The 20,045-nt window shown below is 38.1% G+C and overlaps 1 protein-coding gene and 1 pseudogene across 8 annotated transcripts in view; both read right to left on the bottom strand.

The window, feature by feature from the left end:
* Positions 1–438: 438 nt before the first annotated feature.
* The window catches only part of R3hdm1 (R3H domain containing 1), a 110,624-nt gene continuing 91,017 nt past the window's right edge, over positions 439–20,045 (bottom strand). For all 8 annotated transcript variants that reach the window (XM_074070630.1, XM_074070632.1, XM_074070633.1 and 5 more), the window contains 6 exons: positions 13,908–14,011; positions 12,320–12,492; positions 6,944–7,088; positions 4,739–4,821; positions 2,512–2,596; positions 439–1,786 (listed from right to left, as the gene is read on the bottom strand). In XM_074070630.1, coding sequence (XP_073926731.1) covers positions 1,425–1,786; positions 2,512–2,596; positions 4,739–4,821; positions 6,944–7,088; positions 12,320–12,492; positions 13,908–14,011 — 952 coding nt within the window. In that variant the 3' untranslated portion in view covers positions 439–1,424. The remainder of the gene's footprint in view (positions 1,787–2,511; positions 2,597–4,738; positions 4,822–6,943; positions 7,089–12,319; positions 12,493–13,907; positions 14,012–20,045) is intronic.
* Positions 2,603–4,727, bottom strand: LOC109681792 (high mobility group protein B3 pseudogene; annotated as a pseudogene).

The raw sequence follows: 20,045 nt of genomic DNA, 5'->3' as shown, positions 1-20,045 counted from the left end.
TTTTAGATAGGGTCTTGCATACTCTTTGCCTTGGGCTGGCTTCCAACCATGATCCTCCAGATCTCTGTTTCCTGAGCAGCTAGGATTACAAATGTTAGCCACTTGGTGCTTCTGGGACCAAGGGGGACTTTGCAAATTCTCAAATGAGTGCGCACCTGCATCAGAGTCTAGAGACACCCGTTGCTCTTCAGTCTCACAGTAAAATCCTAGTCTGGGCTAGATGCAAATCAGGTTACAGGCATGTCACAGCTGCCAGACCCCAACTTTTAGATTTCTCTGCTTGGTTGACCAATGGAGAAAGTATTTGAACTTAGCTGCATAACTAGGTGCAAAATACATAAGCTACAAACAAATTATTTATCTAGCCAAAGATAATGTTCTTTCTTTAGTTGTCTCATTATACAGATATTTTTAATTTAAAAAAGGACAAAGTGGGCCTATACTTGTAAACATTTATTTTCTTGAACTGAAAAAGGCTTGCATCAGCACATTGTACAGCCTTGCAAATTACACAGAAATTGAAAAGAAGGTTCCCTGTTCATAAGTGCAATGAATATTTGATGTCCAGTAATCTGCTGCAAACAATGAGAACAAAATTTAAACCACTTAAGAAGTTTCCAGCACTCATCAGATGCATTTCTTTAGATGATAAAAATTCCACAAGGAGGGGAATGCAGGTAAGTGGCATTTGGTTTTGGAGGGACATTAAAAAAGAAAAAAAAAGTAGAAGTATTTCCTGCCTAGTATGATTCCTATTCCCCCTTGAATGTAAGTGGTTTGATTAAGAGGCATTATAACATAATTTACTTTACACTTAATGTTCATACTACCTAAATGAATAAGGAAAGGATCCTTTGGGGGAGTTCTGTATTTTCTGGAAAATATTTCTGTGTTTAGAGATTCAGGGGAAGAGTAATCTATTTGTGGACTCTCCTTAGCACCCTCAGCCCCGCAAAAGGACAGTACGTGGTTTTGACTTCATTATTCCATTTCTGCATTCTTCTCCCCCCTCCACATCTAAGTTGGGTCACATTGTGCTGGCTGCAAAAAGAAATATAGGTTGCAACTGTTTGGAATCACTTTGAAGAATAATTTGCTGTACAATAGAGCTTTGGATCTGATACAAGAATTCAGAAATATAAAACAAAATAACTATAAAAGTTAGGAGGCATTTGAACAGCATTTCTTTAGAAAATGCTGCTAACTCTGTATTATTCATGTGTGGATTCCTATAGTCAGTGGGGTAAAATATGCATCTCCCCCCCACCCCCGCTTTGCTGAATTACTGGCCTTCAAAAGCTATAACACCATGACCACACATCCTAGGAGTCTCTATAATGTTAACAGAAGCTCCAATTACCAAGCCAATCAGAGATGGGAGAGGGCGGGGGAACCTTAGACTGAAGGGTCCAAAAGTGGCTCTGTTACTGAGAACTTGCCCTTTCCAAAATGTGAAAGTCATAGTGCTTCTTGCTTGTTCTCAGCTTAAACTTGTTAACCGAGTTAATTTGTTTCTTCAATGCACTCTGTGCAGCTGAAATGGAGGGGAATGTGGCTAAGACGGTGTACGTAGAGGCCAAGTCACTGGGTTTAGAGCGTTCAGGGTTGACAGTGCTGTCTCCGCTGCCACAGCAGAGGGGATGACGACGCAGTTGGGGCTGGGACTGAGGGTCCCGGAGCCACCGGATCTTGGCCCCAATTTTAAAGAGTTCCCCAAAAAGCTTCTCAGCTTCCATGCGAGTTATTCCATCTGGTAGTTCAGTAATTTCCAAGACCTTCCCAACAACTAGAATGGAAGAAGTATAGAATTAATATATCTGTTATCAAAAAAGTTGGGCAAGAAGTATTGCAGATCCAAATATGACACAGGAAATGACCACAAGTTTCTGAAACTATTCAAACATTGAAAAATTATAATTAGCTTGGCTACCTTTTAAATCATTTTTACTTGCCACTTATGCAAGGATATGGAGCTAACAGGGCTAAGCTACTGGTTTCAGTCTTCACAGACAGTTGCACAGATTAAATTTAACATTCAACAGTGGCTTCTCTCGAAAGTGATCTCAGGTACAGCTTTCCTGAACTTCTGTTCCTGTATAAATAGATAACATTTTCCCTAACTACCCAAGGCTATTGAGAAGAGAGTTTGCATTTAAAGGTGAAAGCACATTATAAAGGTGACACCTTCTAATGTCTCCCATGTGTGTGAGGACAACCCCTTCTCAAAGAACACCAGGCTGTTGCTCTACCTGTCCCTCTCAGACACCTCCTCTCCTTGTGGTCCCTTCATTGCTCCCAAACCCGCCTGTGTCTTACTATATATACACTCACATCTGAACTGAGACGTGAGTTAAGAACATATCCAAGAACCCTAAACCGAACATGACATAATTTCCAGGATTTCCCCCCACTCCAGGAACCTAGGAAGAGGAAAGCCCATTTCTGGTGTATTATATTCCAACACAGTCACTAGGCTGTAGACCCACATACAGTTGCCCTTTGAGGACAGACCTGCTTCTCCTGCTCCAAGGTCCGTGGACGCAGCTTTCTTAGCTTGTCTCCTTCCTCGGTTTCCATGCCTGCTGCTAGACTGACCCTGGAAACCCACAAATGATGAGAATTAAGTTTGATAATGTTGAAAAAATGTGTTTATAATGCTTAAAAACTTAGCACTTAGTTTGGGTTTTGCACTTAAGTGAAATAAACCAGCCCCAGTTCTTCAGGATTCTACTCTGCAGCAATGGTGCCTCTCCCTCACTATGACCCGTCACCTGATGATTGCCTTTCAGTGACACTAGTGAACCACTGCTCAGCCAAGCAGCCAGTGCCTAATCCCTTGCTCTGCTCTTCATGGGGCCAGTACTAAGTTATAAAGCAGATGGCAGAAAACTGCCTCAAGAAGTTGAAGAGCACAGGCATGTCCTGTTGGACGTCTGAAAGCAAGATGGGACACCAGCAGCTCCACTGGTTACCCATGAAAATTTGGCCAGGGGCCCTCATTTTTACTGAGTCTGTCCAAAACCACAGTCTGATCCAGAAATATGGGTTCAGCAGTTTTTAGTCAGTACATGAAGGGTATCAGCTTCTTTAAGTTGGACTAAGTGATCTTCCTTAAAATGACTATCCAAGACCATATTCCACCTAATTTTTTTTAAAGGAATACTATTTATTTAACTTCAAAAACATTTCAACATTCTAAACATACAAAAAATAACAGAATATTGCAAATTGGGTTTAAGTACAGAAGGTTCCTGAACTATCATTGATGCAGTGTTTCTTTGCTTTGCTTACAATGAAGAGTTCTACAGTTTAAAAACAATTTAAAATCTACCACACTTAACTAAAGAAAGAAATCCAAACACTTCTCATGCCAGCTGCCCCCTCCCCTTTTCCACAGCTAAGAATGGCAGCAAATGCTATGTCACTATATACAAAAACAAGACAACCTAAAGCTAAATGGACGCCCACTGCAGTGTCAACAGGTCCAGCCTCACAGTGCACGCCCTGAGCTACGGCCCCTCCAAAAGGCATCTTTCCCCACAGCCTCAACGTCAAGCAAGGAGCATTAAGAGTCTGTCTCAGTTGTTCTGTTGTTTTTACAAACTATAGATATGTACAGTTGGTAACTTAGGATTTCTAGCCAATAATCATAGAGTTAACTAACGCCACCTTGCAAGTTGAAAATGCCAGAAACATCTTCAAATGCCTTGACACACCAACAGCAAAGTGCACAGAGTGAGGAGAACATGAGAGTGCCTTTTCATTTTAAAAACGTTTGGAAATATGTACAACTTTGATACAGTTTCGGGCTGCTCCGGACACCCAGCCACTTCCTGGAAACTGCTGACAATCTTTAGAGCACTCTGAGAGACTACAGTATGATCGTGATCAAATGTTGTAGTTAAACCTAATGAGGGCAACAGTCACACCTCAAATACAAGATGTCTCAACCACCGCGCTCCCCTACTCTAAGGCATCATTCACAAGGAGACAGATAAAGTTTTTTTATTCATCTTCCTCTTCCTCCTCCACCTTTTTTCGAGCAATTTGAGTAGGATCCTTTGCATCAAACATTCCTTTCGACTTATAGTCAGCAACGTCCTTTTCATACTTCTCCTTCAGTTTTGCAGCCTTGGTGATGTATGGCTGCTTCTTGCTGTCATTTAAGTTATTCCACATCTCACCCAGCTTTTTCGCCATGTCTCCAATAGAGAAGACAGGGTTTGTGGATTTGATCTTGGGGTGGAATTCCAAACAGAACAAGAAGAATCCAGATGGAGGTCTTTTGGGGGCACTTGGGTCCTTTTTCTTCTTGCCTCCTTTAGCAGGCCCATAATCCTTCATTTCTTGATCGTAGTGGACTTTATCTGCCTTTGCCATTTCATCGAATTTAGATTTCTTTTTCCCAGACATTGTCTTCCACCTCTCAGAGCACTTCTTGGAAAATTCTGCAAAATTGACAGGGACCTCGGGGTTTTTCTTCTTATGTTCTTCCCTGCATGTCTGCACAAAGAAGGTATAAGTAGACATCTTGCCCTTTGGTTTCTTGGGGTCACCTTTGGCCATTCTTACTGTATTGTTCGCTAGTCTCTCCTAATTTTTTACTTAAAAAAAAACTTCAAAAAAGCAGCTGTTGGAAGTACACATAGCACTTCTCAGGCAGTGCCAAGAGGGCTTCAATGCCCTCAACATACTTAGCAAAAGAATATGTTGTTCTATAGAGAGCTGCCCCTCATACCTGTTGATTTGGAATGTGTCCATGCAGAACAGTGGGAGGGTTGTACTGCAGTGGCTGGCCAAGTAATGGAAACCTGGCATCTCCTAAAAGTCAATAAAAACATTATGGTTTTTCTCACCTCAATTATAATGCACTTCCCAGAGTTTTCCAAATTGTCCAAAATGAAGACAAACAGGAGAAACATATTTAGCAGAATAAAAGAACAGTAACTGACGTATTTTTCTTCTTTTTTTTTTTTTTGAAATTTTCCATATCTTTAAAGAGTCAGAGTAAACCTCTGAAAGGATTAGGAATAATAATAGTAGCTATGAAGGAGGGTGAGAGGTGGAAACTGGGTAGATAGGGGATAGGATGGAGAGCAACTTCTCTTTATACTTTAAAAGAATAAATTTTTGACCAATGTCGATGTATTATCTGTTCAAAAAATAAAATTAAAAAAAATGGATAAATATAAAAAATTGAAGATACAGAATCTAAGAAAACTTTATGATACTAAATCCTAACATCCCTTATAAAATCCATCAAAATAACTATAATACTCATTCTATCCACTTGTGAGGGTGAAATCCACATTTTTCTATGATGATTAAAAACTTGCATTTCAGGGGACAGAAAGAACTCTGGATAAACATTAAGCTCTGTATCTTCCCAAGTTCACTATTAATTATTCACATATATCCTTATAGTTTTACTTAATAGATATATTTACATTGTAGGTCCTGAGCCTGGTCTTAATTTCTCTTTAAGTCAAAATTGCATTTATTGCTCTTAGGATGCTTTTTTGGGGGGATAGTGGTACTGGGGTTTGTACTCAGGGCCATGTGCTGCTAGGCAGGTACTCTACCACTTGAGTTATATCCCAGCCTGAAATTAATTATTATTATTTTTTTTGCAGTACTGGGGTTTGAACTCAGGGCTTTGTGCTTGTAAGGTAGGCACTATATCACTTGAGCCACATCTCCAGTTTTTATTCTAGTTTAATAATTTTCCTAATGACTGACAATGTGGGTAACTTCTCAAGGACTTAATGAACTTTGTTTTTTTTTTGGCAGCACTGGGGTTTGAACCACTCCACCAGCCCTTTCTTGTGTTGGGTATTTTCGAGATAGGGTCTTGTGGACTATTTGCCCGGGTTGGTCTCCAACCTCAATCCTCCTGATCTTTGTCTCCTGAGTAGCTAGGGTTACAGGCTTAAGTAGCTAGGATCACTGGCACCTGGCTGTATATCTTCTTTTTTGAAATGTCTGTGTAACTTGTATTTTCAAAATCACTCACCATATTGTAAGTACATTCCCTTTTAATGATTCTTTCAAAAATAATTTTTAGATAGCTGTATAGCATTACTTATATGGCCATAACTGTAATTTAACTATTTCTCACTGATTGAATTTAGTTTGCTTTGAAATTTTTAGCTATGGGATAAACTCTTTTGTATATAAATCTTTGTGTGCATTACACTTAGGTTAAATTAAAGGAAGTAAAATGGGTGGCTGGTTCCATATTAGTTCATAATCATCCACATACATGTCTATTTCTCCAGGGAGACTAAGAGATGGTGACATTAAGGACGTTTCATGCTGGCTCATGCCTGTAATCCTAGCTACTCAGGAGGCAGAGATCAGGAAGATCACGGTTTGAAGCCAGCCCAGGCAAATAGTTCAGAGACTCTATATTGAAAAAACCCATCACAAAAAAGGACTGGTGGAGTGGCTCAAGACTGGTGGAGTGGCTCAAGGTATAAACCTTGAGTTTTAAAAAAAAGGACGTTTCATTATTCATCTTTGTACATATGGGGTACAGCCTACTCTCAATAAAATGTTGGGAAATTTTTTGAAAAAAAATCTATGTTATTCTAATACAAAAATTAGAAATACAGAACAAATATAAAACATTGTATATTATTACTACAAAGGAATCGATTATAGGGGTGGGGGTGTGGCTCAAATGATTGAGTGCTTGTTAAGCATAAAATTCTGAGTTCAAACCCCAGTAATGAAAAAAAATAAATCAATTAGAAATTATTACTGGATTAGTATTTATTAGTTAGCAACAAAACCTTAAGGTTGAAGAGTATACAGTAATAAATAAACATGCCTGAGGGAAGGTGAAAATGTAGTTCTGTGAAAACTGAAAGGAAGCAGTGTCAAGATAAATTGCCAGATGATTGGAAAAGGGTGTCTTGTGACTTGTTTCACGTATACTTACCCTGCCCAGGGACAAAAGGTCTAGAAAACTGGGGCATGATGGAAAGTGGTGGTCCAGAGGGACGTATAGTTTTCAGAGTGGACAGCTGAGCTGGTGCTGGTGATTGTGCTGGTGAAATGATGGGGCTGCTGAGTTGAGGGCTGTGCTGCAATCACAACACAGGGAGAAAGTGGTCACACTTGGGGCAGGCAGTCTGCAATGTCCCTTTGGACAGTAATTTTTATTTTCCCTGATTATAAATATGTACTCATTATAAAAAAATTCAAAAATAGAAATATATAATCTACAACTCCAAAAAGTAAACATGATCATCACTGTTTCTAGTATATGCACTCATGCATTTTTTTTCTTTTTCTTTTATTATTCATATGTGCATACAAGGCTTGGGTCATTTCTCCCCCCTGCCCCCACCCCCTCCCTTACCACCCACTCCGCCCCCTCCCTCTCCCCCCTACCCCCTCAATACCCAGCAGAAACTATTTTGCCCTTATTTCTAATTTTACTCATGCATTTTTTTACAAAAATAGGAACAGACTATATATCATATTTTTGAAACTTGCTTTGTTCCTTGGCAATACTATCTCTTTTGCAAGAGAGAGTGTATCTATCTTGTTCTTTCTTTCCTACATTAAATGTTTAACATTTCTTTCTTTCTTTCTTTTTTTTTTTTTTTTTTGAGGTACCGGGGTTTGAACTTAGGGTCTATACCTTGAGCCACTCCACCAGCCCTTTTTGGTGATGGGATTTTTTGAGATAGGGTCTGGTGAACTAATCCCAGGCTGGCTTCAAACTGCAACCCTCCTGATCTCTGCCTCCTGAGAAGCTAAGAGTGCTAACATTTCATTTTTAGGTAATTTTGTCATTAGAGAATAGTTGCAAAGAGAGTACAAACAATTATCAGGTTTCCTGAGCATTTTATTACCTTTTTTTTTTTTATTTAAAAAATTACCTTTGTTGGCGCTGGTGGAGTGGCTCAAGTGGTAGAGTACCTGTCTAGCAAGTGTGAGGCCCTGAGTTCAAACTCCAGTGTCATAAATAAATAAATAAATAAATAAATATGTGTTTTCTTTCTTTTTCTATACATATAGATGTGTCACTTAACAATGAGGATTTTTCTGGGAAATGTGTCATTAGGTGATTATATTGTGTGAATATCATAGAGTGAGTGCACTTATATAAACTGGACAACTACAATGCTACTAGGTGATAGGAAGTTTTCAGCTTTTTTATAATTTTTTTTTTAAATTTTGGTAGTGCTGGGGATTTAACCCAGGGTCTTGTGCATGTTAAGTAAATGCTCTACCACTGAACTACACTCTCAGCTCAAAAGTGTCCAGTATTTTTTTTCTGTGTTTGGGACTGAATCCAGAATCCAGAGCCTCATATATGCAAGTGCCCTTCTGCTGCCACACCCTCAGCCCCACCATTATAACCTTGCAGGACTAAGTGCTGTATACACAGCATGCTGCTGACTGCAATACTGATGTGCACACTGTGTGTGTATGTGTATGAAAATGAGTAAACCGCACACGATATCTCTTTACCCCAAAATAATTAGTGTCTATTTCCTAAAAACAAGAACATTTTCTTATATAATCACCATAGAATCATCAAAAGCAGGAAATTAACAATACAGCACTATCATTGTTTTTGTTTTATCATTTTTACATTTACTCACATGTGTATACAGTGTTTGGGTCACCTCTCCCCTCCCTGGCACTATCTAACCTACAGAGTTTATTCAACTTTAGCCAAGTGTCCCACTAATGTCTTTTATAGCAAAAGAGAAGAAATAATTTCCCCTTCAATCCCAGAATCCATACTAGAGAATCAAGAGTTTTACTAAATTGTCATGGCTCTTCAATCTTCTCTTGTCTGCTTTTTTTTCTTTTTTAAGAACTAGGGTTTGAACTCAGGGCTTTGTGCTTGCAAAGCAGGTGCTCTACCACTTGAGCTACACTTTCAGCCCATTTTGTTCTGTTATTTTGGAGATGGTGTCTCAGGAATTATTTGCCTGGGCTGGTCTTGAGTCATGATCTCCCCAATTTTAGCCTCCCAAGTACTTAGGATTATAGGCGTGAGCCTTTTTTGGGGGGGGATGGTACTGGGGTTTGAACTCAGGGCTTTGCACTTGATAGGCAGGCACTGTACTACTTGAACCACACCTCCAGCCCCTCAATATTCCTTTTTAAAGATCATTTTGAAGATCAGTTATTTTATAGAATGTCCTTCAATTTGGGCTTGCCTACTATGGCATTATAAAAAGTTCATGGTAGTCAGATATTGGTGAGTCATGCCTGTAATCCTAGCTACTTGGAATGTTGGATGCTTCTCAAGACACCACATCAGAAGAAACCTGATGTCACCTATCATCATAGCCTGGTGATGTTTACTTCCATCACTTTAAAACTGGTGACTTCCCAGGTTTCTTCATCATAAGTTATTATTTTTTTCTTTGTACTTTAAGCACCTTGTGGGAAGACACTTTACAAAAATATCTTCTATTTCATATAAAACTTTCTTCTACCCATCTACTAGTTTTAACTTTATTGATGACTCTTCCATGGTAGTTTGCTGTTGGTGATTTTGTAACTTCATGATTCCTTATTTATTTTTTCACATTCTTTTGTACAAAGTTTCACCTTCCCTTCCATTTATTCATTTATTATCAGTGTGGATTCATGGATTCTTGTATTATTCAGTGGGTGGTTATTAATTTCTATCATTTAATCTTCAAGACTATTCCTGCCTCCTTTGTCACATCTCTATCATTCTTCTAGCTTCTTCCCTACTTTCTGGCACAGACAGATGGTGTAAATTTATCTTGTACTTCTTTTGTACCAATCCTGGAAACCATTGTTTTCTAAGGAGCCTTGCTTCCTTTTAGTTGAGAATGACATTTAAAACCACCATCTGGGTAGTAGGTGTATCTTATTCCTTTTTAGTATGGACACTTAAGGGTATTTTCTTAAATGGTACAGTAATTTATTTAACCATTCAAGGTTAAATAAACATTCAACATTCAAGGAATGTCAGGAGTATTCCAATTTCTCCATTCAACTCCATTCAACATTCAAGGAATGTCAGGAGTATTCCAATTTCTCTTTTTTTAGTGCTAGATATTGAGCCCAGGGCCTTGTGCACAGTAAGAACAAGCTCTACCACTGAGTTATGCTCCCAATCTGTTTCCAATTTTTCTATATTATAATAGGGAAGAATTAAATATACTTGTACACATATTTTTATAAGTTTTCACCTTTTTTTTTTTTTTGTGGCAGTAGAGATGGGGATCAAACCCAGAGCCTCACACATGCCAGGTAAGTGCTCTACCATTGAGCAATATCCCCAAATCCCTTATTCCACAATTTTTATTGGACAAAGCTCCAGAAGTGGACTTGTGGATCAAAGGCTTTTTGCACCTCCTGGATTTTAAAAAACGTCACCAAACTCATTCAAAGAGTTGTACCAATTTATATACTACCAACAAGAGTGAAAAAGAGAGCTGGTACCTGGGTATGTTTGCCAATACTGCTAATAATGTCTCCATGAATTTTTCATTTTTTATAGATAAAAAGGATTTTAGTTTCACCCTTTTAATGGCTATTGGACATTTGTAGTTGTGAGCAGATCTATGAATGAACTGTATACCCTTTTTATTCTGCTATGATTTTGTCGTGTATGTTGGAAATACTTTTTTCTCTTGCTTAACTTTAAATATTAAAAAAACCTTTCAAATTCTGTAAAACTTTGAGTATATAAAAATGTAAACAGAGAAGTGTAAAGAAATTCCATGTACTCGTCATCCTGCTTCAACCTTGGTTGTACTTGCTTTGTTTTCTCTGAAGTCCTTATAACAAATCTCATATATCATGGTATTTTTAATGTCAGTATTACTGCGTATAAACCTTTCTATCTAATAGATAAGACCTCTTTTAAATATAATGGTAATACTGTTATCATATGAGCAAAGTTAATTCATTTACATCCTTTTTGTACTTAAAAATGTCTTCCGAACATTCAGTAACCACACAAGATCCACAGATCCAGATGCAGCAGCATCTGATTTTTGCAACTCTTAAGTACTTTTTAGTCTGTAACAGACTCGGTTACTATTTCAAAATGCCACTTATACAGGGCTGATTTACCCACTAAAATATGCCACTGGTAATGTAATGTAATTTGTTGTTTTACATTTTTTTTTGTTGTTGAGACTGGGCCTCACACTTGCTAGGCAGGTGCTCTACCACTTGGACCACTCTGCCAGCTGTTTTGCTTCTTGTATTTCGTATAAATCTGAGCTAGACCTAGAGGACTGATTAGATTTCGGTTAAAATTCTTTTTTGATAAAAGCACATTATAGGTAATGCTTTTTTCCTTACCACATTAAGAGGTAGATAAAATCTGGTTGGTCCACTTTTAGTGATGTTGTAATTAACCAGCGAGTACAACTGATCACTGGGTTCAATGTTGTTGGCCTAATCCATTCAATCTAAAGCTCCTGCCCCCCTGTACACTTAAATGTTTTTAGCATCTGCTAATGGTTTTTGTTTTTTTCTTTTTGTGGTACTGGGTTTGAACTCAGGGCCTTCACCTTGAGCCACTCTGCCAGCCTTTCTTTGTAAAGGGTTTTTTTGAGATAGGGTCTCTTGAACTATTGCCCAGGATGGCTTTGAACCGTGATCCTTCTGATCTCTGCCTCCTGAATAGCAAGGATTATAGGTGTGAGCCACTGACACATGGCTTACATCTGCTAATGATTTTTAAATTGACCCATTATTTCAATAGGATTCCATAATGGCAATTTTCTACTTCTACTATTATTTCTGTTTATTAACTGGATTCATTTATGAAGGAAGATTTCTCACCAACTATCTGGTTGCAGTATAAAATGGCTTACATAGGAATGATAGGAAAAGTACTCAATTCATTTTATTTCTGAAATTTTAAATCTTTATCTTCTGATTTTTGCCCCCATGCTGGGAATGGAACCGAGGGCCTTGCATATTCTAGATAAGTGCTCTATCTCTGAGCTACATTCTCAACCCTTTCTGATTTTTTATTTTTGGAGGAAAAGTCCTGCTATATAGCACAGGCTGGCCTCAAATTCACAATCCTGCTGCCTCAGCCTCCTGAGTGGTTGGGATTCCAGGTGTGTAACATCACACCTGGCTCCCTCATTTTTGTTTTTTTTTTTTTTTAGGATAATTTTTTCTGAATGTGTAGGAGTTGGAAAACAATATTTGAATAGTGATAAAAATGTTAATATATAGAAAATGTTCAAGTTTCCTTATTAACCTGCTTGAAAGGATTTCAAATGTAGTGTTAAGCCATAGGTTGATCTTACGTGATGAAAACGTAGTTTCAAAATCACCTTACCTGGACAATATTGTCCACATTGCTAAATTCCACACACTTTTGTCCTCTCTGGTGGTCACAGTAATATTTGTTTTGTTTCCACTGTGGGGGTGAATGGGCACGAGACTGTGGATTGTTGGGTACACTGAGCTGCATCATCACCATTCCTCCACCAGGTGGCGGTGGTGGCATGGCTGAAAATCAGATCAGGACATTTTAGCAACTGGTTGGTATTAGAAAAACAATTTCACATTTCAAAACAAAATTTTACTATTAAGTATGTGAGTCACATTTAAGCTTTAGTGAGCTGTGCCACAAGCAGTATGTTACAAAGGCATTAAAATGAATACTCTAGGTCTAAATTTCACCCATCCTAAAAGCAGGCCAAGAGTTACTAAGGAGAGCCCAGCAGGACCTAGTAGATTGTAGCACAACATATATAATCTACAAAGGTCCTTAAATTTTCTTTTTGGTTGTACTGGAGTTTGAACTCAGGGCTTCACATTTACTAGGGCTTGAACTCAGGGCCTTCACCTTGAGCCACTCCACCAGTCCTAGTTTTGTGAAGGGTTTTTCGAGATAGGGTCTTGCAAACTATTTGCCCCGGCTGGCTTCAAACTGCAATCCTCCTGGTTTCTGCCTTCTGAGTAGCTAGAATTACAGGCATGAGCCAGTGACGCCCGGTGATTTTTTTTTTTTTTTTTGGTGGGACTAAGGATTGAACTCAGGCCTTCACACTTGCAAAGCAGGCATTCTACTGCTTGAGTCACAACTTTCAGTCCCAGTGTTGAGTATTTTTGAGATAGGGTCTCGATTTATTGCCCAGGCTGGCCTTGAACTGAAATCTTCCTAATCTCTGCTTCTTGAGTAGCTAGGATTATAGGTGTGAGCCATCTGTACCCAGCAGGACAATAATTTTTGAAACTCTGTATGTGTGTTGAGGAGGAGGAAAGTTGGAGGTGAGGAAAAAAATGAAATAAGCAAAGCACTGAAGAGATTACTGCAAATAAAATATAAAAGGAATAGACCAAATTAGCCGTGGTGGAGAAGGAAAGAAGGTATGAGATTTGAGGAACTGGTGACTATATGAGTATGAAAGGGAAGGATAGAAGAGAGTTAATTATAATTTTGAAGTTTCTGTTTTGGTCATCATGTGGAAGGTGAGAAGTAAGATGCAAAAAGAGGAGGAAAATATTGAATCTGATGTGTCTATGACCATCAGGTAGGGACGTCCAGTAGACAGCTGGCTACATGGTCTTGTCTCAGCAGAAATAAGATTTGTGAGGTGTCAGCAAAAAGCAATGGTTGAAGCCTCTGGGCTAGTTGGATTACTCAGAAAGAGCTAGAGCAATGACAGAAGGGCCTAGGAAAGGACCCTGGCAATACCTATAAGAGGGGATAAAGAGGGCAGCAGAGTGATAGCAGCAACAGAAGAGGAAGCACATTAGCATGTGGACTGCACATGCTAATCTGATTCTGCATGGTACCCTAAACATCCTGAGTAAACCTCAGCATATTACAAGTTACAAACCTTTTTGTAGAAATAGGAAATTAACTATTTCTCAAGTGGAAAAACAATTACCTGTTTTTTTCAGTGATCTATTCATACCTGCACACTGGTGGGCTTGAAGCTGCTGAGAACTGCATGGAGATGTAGTTTGAGGAAACTGTACTTGTTCTGATCCTGGATGTTGCAAGAAACTGACTGAAGGGCTGTGGGAAAAAAAAAATCAAACACAAAAACACAGCACAATGACATACAGATGACTAAAGAGTCTTGAAAAGTGATAGCAATCAGACTCAGGAAAAATATTGCATTTCTTAAAAAAGGTATTAAAAATAAAGGAAACAACAGAACATATTGTGGCATAAAAACTGAAAAAAATGCAATTAGTGTAAAACCATTAAGTTATTCCTGTGATTTTGAATTGTCTTTTGAGATTTAAACTAATGTGGGGTTATTATAATATCTCTAAAGTTTTCTCACTTTTGTCAATTCTTTCAGAATAATGGCTTGAAGTTATAGAACAGTATTATAGAATCTACAAATAATCAGGAACCTTATTTTTATCTAAAGCTGTATTTGTTTTCTTTTTATTAAGAGCTCTTAATAAAGAAATATACATATATTTTTTATGGGGTACTGGGGTTTGAACTCAAGGCCTATACCTTGAGCCACTCTATCAGCCCTTTTTTGTGGTGGGGTTTATTTCAAGAGCTCTATTTTGTGATGGGTTTTTTTTGAGATAGGGTCTCATGAACTATTTGCTCAGGCTGGCTTTGAACCACAATCCTCCTGATCTCTGCCTCCTGAGTAGCTAGGATTACAGGCATGAGCCACTGGCGCCCAGCTGAGGGCATTTGAGGGCATTGTTAAAAAAAAAAACAAACAACAGGGCAATCATCTGGCAATTAGAGGAGTTTAACAGTTGGGTGTTGTCAAGGAAAGAACTAAGACAGTCCTACCAAAATCACTGTCATCCCAGGGTAATGAATACACTGAGCTGTGTCTCTTGAGGCTGAGTATTTTTGGGGAAGAGGCAGGGAGGGCTCAGTAGACTAAAACAATTCAGTCACCAAACACATATGTAAACAAAATTAACATGGTTGGGGGAGGGGCGCGAGGAAAATAGCTTGACACTTGGTGTTGCTATAATATATGATAAAAAATGTCCAATAAAAATTACAAGGCATGCAAAGAAAAAGGAAAGTTAAATACATACACTGGATAAAAGCAGGGAGTAAAAGCTGCCTATGAGAGAAAAATTTTATATTATCTGAGAAAAAATTATGAGGGTTGTAGGACATAAGACCATTATGCAAAGATAAATTGTAATTGTGTGTAGTTTCAATGAATAATCAGAAAATAAAATTAAAACAACTCCATTTACAGTAGCATCAAAAAGAATAAAATAATAGAAATAAACTTAACAAAGCCTGTAAAAAATTATACTCTGAAAGGCACAAAACATAGTTGATTGAAGACAAAGAGCTAAACTGAGAAACATCCATGTTTACAGAATGGACAACTTAACATAGTTAAGATGACAATACTCTAAATTAATCTATAGATTTAATGTAACCCCCATCAGAATTGCAGCTGACTTCCAGGTAGAAATTAACTGACTGTAAAATTCATATGGAATTACAAAGGACTCAGAGTACCCAAAACAATCTTGATAAAGAATGATGTTGAGGTTGGGCACTGGTGGCTTACACCTGTAATCCTAACTACTGAGGAGGCAGCGATCATGAGGATTTCAATTCCAAATCAGCCCTGAGCAAATAGAAAAAACACATCATAAAAAAAGGGCTAGAGGAGTGGTTCAAGCAGCAAGAGTGCCTGCCCAGCAGGCATGAGGCCCTAAATTCAAACCCCAATGTTGAAAAAAAAAAAAATGGACTCAATACCTGATGATATCAAAACTTTATTAAGACAATTTAATACTGGTATAAGGCAGGCATACAGATTAACAACACAGAACCAAGAGTCCAGAAATAAATTCACGTATCTATAATTATCTGATTTTTGACAAGGGCACCAAGACCATTGAAGAGAAAAGAACAGTTTTAACAAATCATGTGGGATGACTACATAGCCACATACAAAAGAATGAAGTGGGAGTCTTCACTTCTATTTCTATTTCTAGCCTGAGGAGCAGGCAGTTTCTCCCCACTTAATTCTACTATACTAAAGTAAATCTATGCTGAAACTTACAAAAAAAAAAAAAAAAAAAAAAAGAAAGTAGGATGCTTACCATATGACAAACCAAACCAAACCAAACCAAACTCACATTAAAAAACAACAACAACAACAACAAAAAACCAAACCATGCTACTCAGGAGGCAGAGATCTGGCGGATAACAGTTTGAGGTCGGTCTAGGCAAACAATTCGAGAGACCCCCATCCTGAAAACACCTAGCACAAAAAATGGCTGGCAGACTGGCTCAAGTGGGAGAGTGCCAGCTTAGCAAGTACGAAGCCCTGAGTTCAAACCCAGTACCTACAAAACCAAAAAACTCCAACTCTTAATAAATCAAAGATTTAATGTCCAAACAAAACCAAAATACAGACATTATTCTTTGTGATGGTGAATTTGTTAAAAACATTCTTCATTATGACTTCAACAACCTGAGTGACCAACAAAATATAGATAAATTTGACTTTATCAAACTTAAAAACTTTGTATTTCAAAGGACATCCAGAAAGTAAAAAAGCAGTTAGGGATACAGTAGCTCAGTAGCACTTGCCTAACATGTGAGGCCCTGGGTTTGATTTCTAGCATGGCAAAGAAAAAAAAAAAAAAAAAAAAAAAGAAAACATAAAAGGCCAGGTACCAGTGGTTCATGCCTATAATCTTAACTACGTGGGAGGCTGAGATCAAGAGGATCATGGTTTGAGGCGAGCTCAGGTTCCTGAGAAGACTGCATCTCTAAAATAACCAGAGCAAAATGAACAGGAGGTGTGGCTTGAGTGGTAGAATGCCTGCTTACAAGCACAAAGTCCCAAGTTAGACCAAAAAAAGAAAAAAAGAAAAGTGAAAAGACAACTCAGAAAATAAGAGAAAATATATACAAGTCATATATTTGATATCCTGACTCATATCAGGATTTAGAAAAAACTCTCACATCTTAATAAAAAAAAAAGACAACGTTATTAAATTGGGAAAAGGATCTGAATAGATATTTCTCCAAAGAAGATGTACAAATAGCCAGTATGCACGTGAAAAGATATTTAATACTATTAGTGATGTGGAAAATGAAAACCAAAACCATATAAGGTATCACTTTACCCGCTAGGACTGCTGTAATCAAAACTCACAAAATTAATAAATGTTGGTCAGGAGGTGGAGAAACTGGATCTCTAATGGGACTCTAAAATGGCACAGTCTTTTGAAGTATTCCTTAAATGATGATGGTGGTTCCTCAAATGATTAAACAGAATTATCATATGACCAAGCAATTCCACTTATGTGTATGCAACAAAGGAAAATGAAATACAGATCCACTTTAAAAACTTGCACACTAATATTTACAGCAGTACCATTCATAATAGCTAAAAGTAGAAGCAATCTAAATGTCTGTCAATTGACAAATAAATAACCAAACTGTGGTATGTCCATACAATGGATATGAAGTACTGACGCATACTGTAGTATGGATGAATCATAAAACATGATTCCATCCATATGAAAAACCACAATAAGGAAATCTAGAGACAGAAAGCACATTAGTGGCTGCTTAGGGCTGGTGATGGCAAAAAAAAAAAAAACAACCCATGTCTTCCTTTGCATATTTGTTTTAATATAACTGTAATTGGCCTTTACATTTTATATATATATATTTTTTTTAATTTCTTTGAGGTACTGGGGCTTGAACACAGGGCCTTGTGCTTGCTAGCCAGGCTCTCTACCACTTGAACTACTCCACCAGCCCAAGTGTCTTTACATTTTAAAAACTTAAAAAATGTATCTACTCTTTGATAATATACTTCATATGATGAATCCTAATTCTGAGAAAAGCAAAGCAAAGAATTTTTTATAAACTCCTCACCATGCCTATCCATCTCGCCCAGCACCTGTACCCCATCCTCTGCATTCTTATATGCCTGCTGCCATTTGTGTGCAGATGCCTCTAACCCCCACCCCACTCTATCACTCTCTCTTCTTCCTAGAGTGGGAAATCTGTTTGTACTAAGTATTCCCCTTGCATACAAACATGATGTTTTCCAGTTAAAAAAAGGACGCTCTCTTTTGATCTTATTTTCCTTTCCACATACCACCTTAATACAATGCTTCCTCTTATGCAAGCAGTACTCAAAAGTCCTATTTATTGTGTCCAATTCCTCTCTTCCCATTCTCTTTAGCATTTTTTCCCTAAAGTCTTTCTCATATTTGTTCATTCAAACGATTTCGTTACTTGTTTTTTTTTGGGGGGGGCTTGAAAAAAATGTGTACCAAGAACTGTATTATATAATTTAATTAATTACAAAATGAACCCCTGTGAAACCTCCCTTCATACTGAGAGAGAGCACTGTTAAAATCTTATAAATCTTCTCACCTTTCCCTACCATGTGTCCCTGATAGATCAGTGTCCCCTACTTGAGTTTTGTGACAAGCACTTATTTGCTTTTCATGGTTTTATTACCTATGCTTCCAAAGAAATAGATTGAGGGCTGGTGGAGTGGTTCAAGCAGTAGAGTGCCTGCCTAGTAAGCATGAGGCCCTGAGTTCAAAACCCTAGTACACACACACACACACACACACACACACACACACACACACTCTCTCTCTCTCTCTCTCTCTCTCAGAAATATCAGAAATAGTTAGATCTTAAACAAATGGAGACCTAACATACGGTCTATCTTAGGATGTGTTTTACTTTATGTCACGTTTGTGAGACTCAACCAACTAGATATACATAGTTGTGGTTTATTCTTTCTTTCTTATAGTATTCTAAATGAGTTTACCCTAATGTATTTATCCATTCTATTCTAATTTCTTGGGTGACTTCTAATATTTGGCTAAACACTTTTGCTACAAATATTCAAGCACATGTCTCTGATATGCAGCTGTCACTCTCTTCCCCCACCCCTTTTCTTTTTTTTAAATAATGCTAGGATTGAACCCAGGGCCTTGTGCATGCTAGGCAGGCCTCCTGCCACTGAATCCTGTCATGATTTACTTTTGATTTTTAATCTTTTTTTTTTTTTCTTTTTTTGGCAGTATTGGGGTTTGAACTCAGGGCCTCTTGCTTGCTAGGCAGATGTCTACCACTTCAACCACTCCGCCAGACCCATAGTTTTCTTTTTGAAAGGCAGAGGCTGGCAAACACTTTCTGAAAAAGGCTAGCTAGTACATATTTTAGCTCTGAGAGATACATATATAATTTCTTTGATTAAAAAACCATGATCCTTTAAGAGTTACCGGCATGCGGTGGCTCACGCCTATAATTACAGTTACTTGGAAGGTAGAAAGTGGGAGAACTGTTGTTTGAGGCCAGCCTGGGCAAAAAGTTAGTGAGACCCCCATTTCAACAAATAAGCCAGATTTGGTGGCTCATGACTGTAATCCTCCTATGTAGGAAGCTGTAGGAAGGACTGTGGTCTGAGCTGGACTGAGCAAGAAAGTTGTAAGGCCCAATAACTAAAAGCAAGAAAGGGCTGCTGGAGGAGTAGCTCAAGTGGTAGAGCACCTGCCTAGCAAACATGAGGCCCTGAGTTAAATCCCAGAACTGCCAAAAAATTTTATTCTTTACTTGTGGGCCATATTTGGCCTACAGACCATGGAGTTTTCTGATCTCTGTTCTAAGATAAACCTCGAAACTACAGGGGTATCTATCCTCAGCACGACAGTTTCTGCATAAAGGTTTTACATGTTTTTCATGAAGCGAGTTTAACACATTTGCTTTTATTGGGGAGGGGAGATAGGGTCTCACTGATCTGGATAGTGATCGCCCTATTTATGCTTATCACATATCTGGGATGACAGGCACACACGACAATGTCCAGCTTTTTATTGGTTAAGATGGGGGTCTGGTGAAATATTTGCTGAGGTTGGCCTTGAACAGTGATCTCTGTCTTTGATTAGCTAGGATTACAAGCGTGAGCCACTACAGTCTGCAAGGCATTTGCTTTTGAAAAGGTTTTTTGATTAAACTTTTAACATTTCATTTTTAATATGACTTTGCAACAGGTTTTAAAATCAATTAGTGTGGAGGTGTGGCTCAAGTGGTAGAGTGGCTGCTT

Source organism: Castor canadensis, chromosome 4 (genome assembly GCF_047511655.1).
Source record: "Castor canadensis chromosome 4, mCasCan1.hap1v2, whole genome shotgun sequence".
Classification (NCBI taxonomy): Eukaryota; Metazoa; Chordata; class Mammalia; order Rodentia; family Castoridae; genus Castor; species Castor canadensis.
The sequence above is the reverse complement of the archived record's forward strand: the minus strand, read 5'-3'. Positions and strand labels throughout refer to the sequence as shown.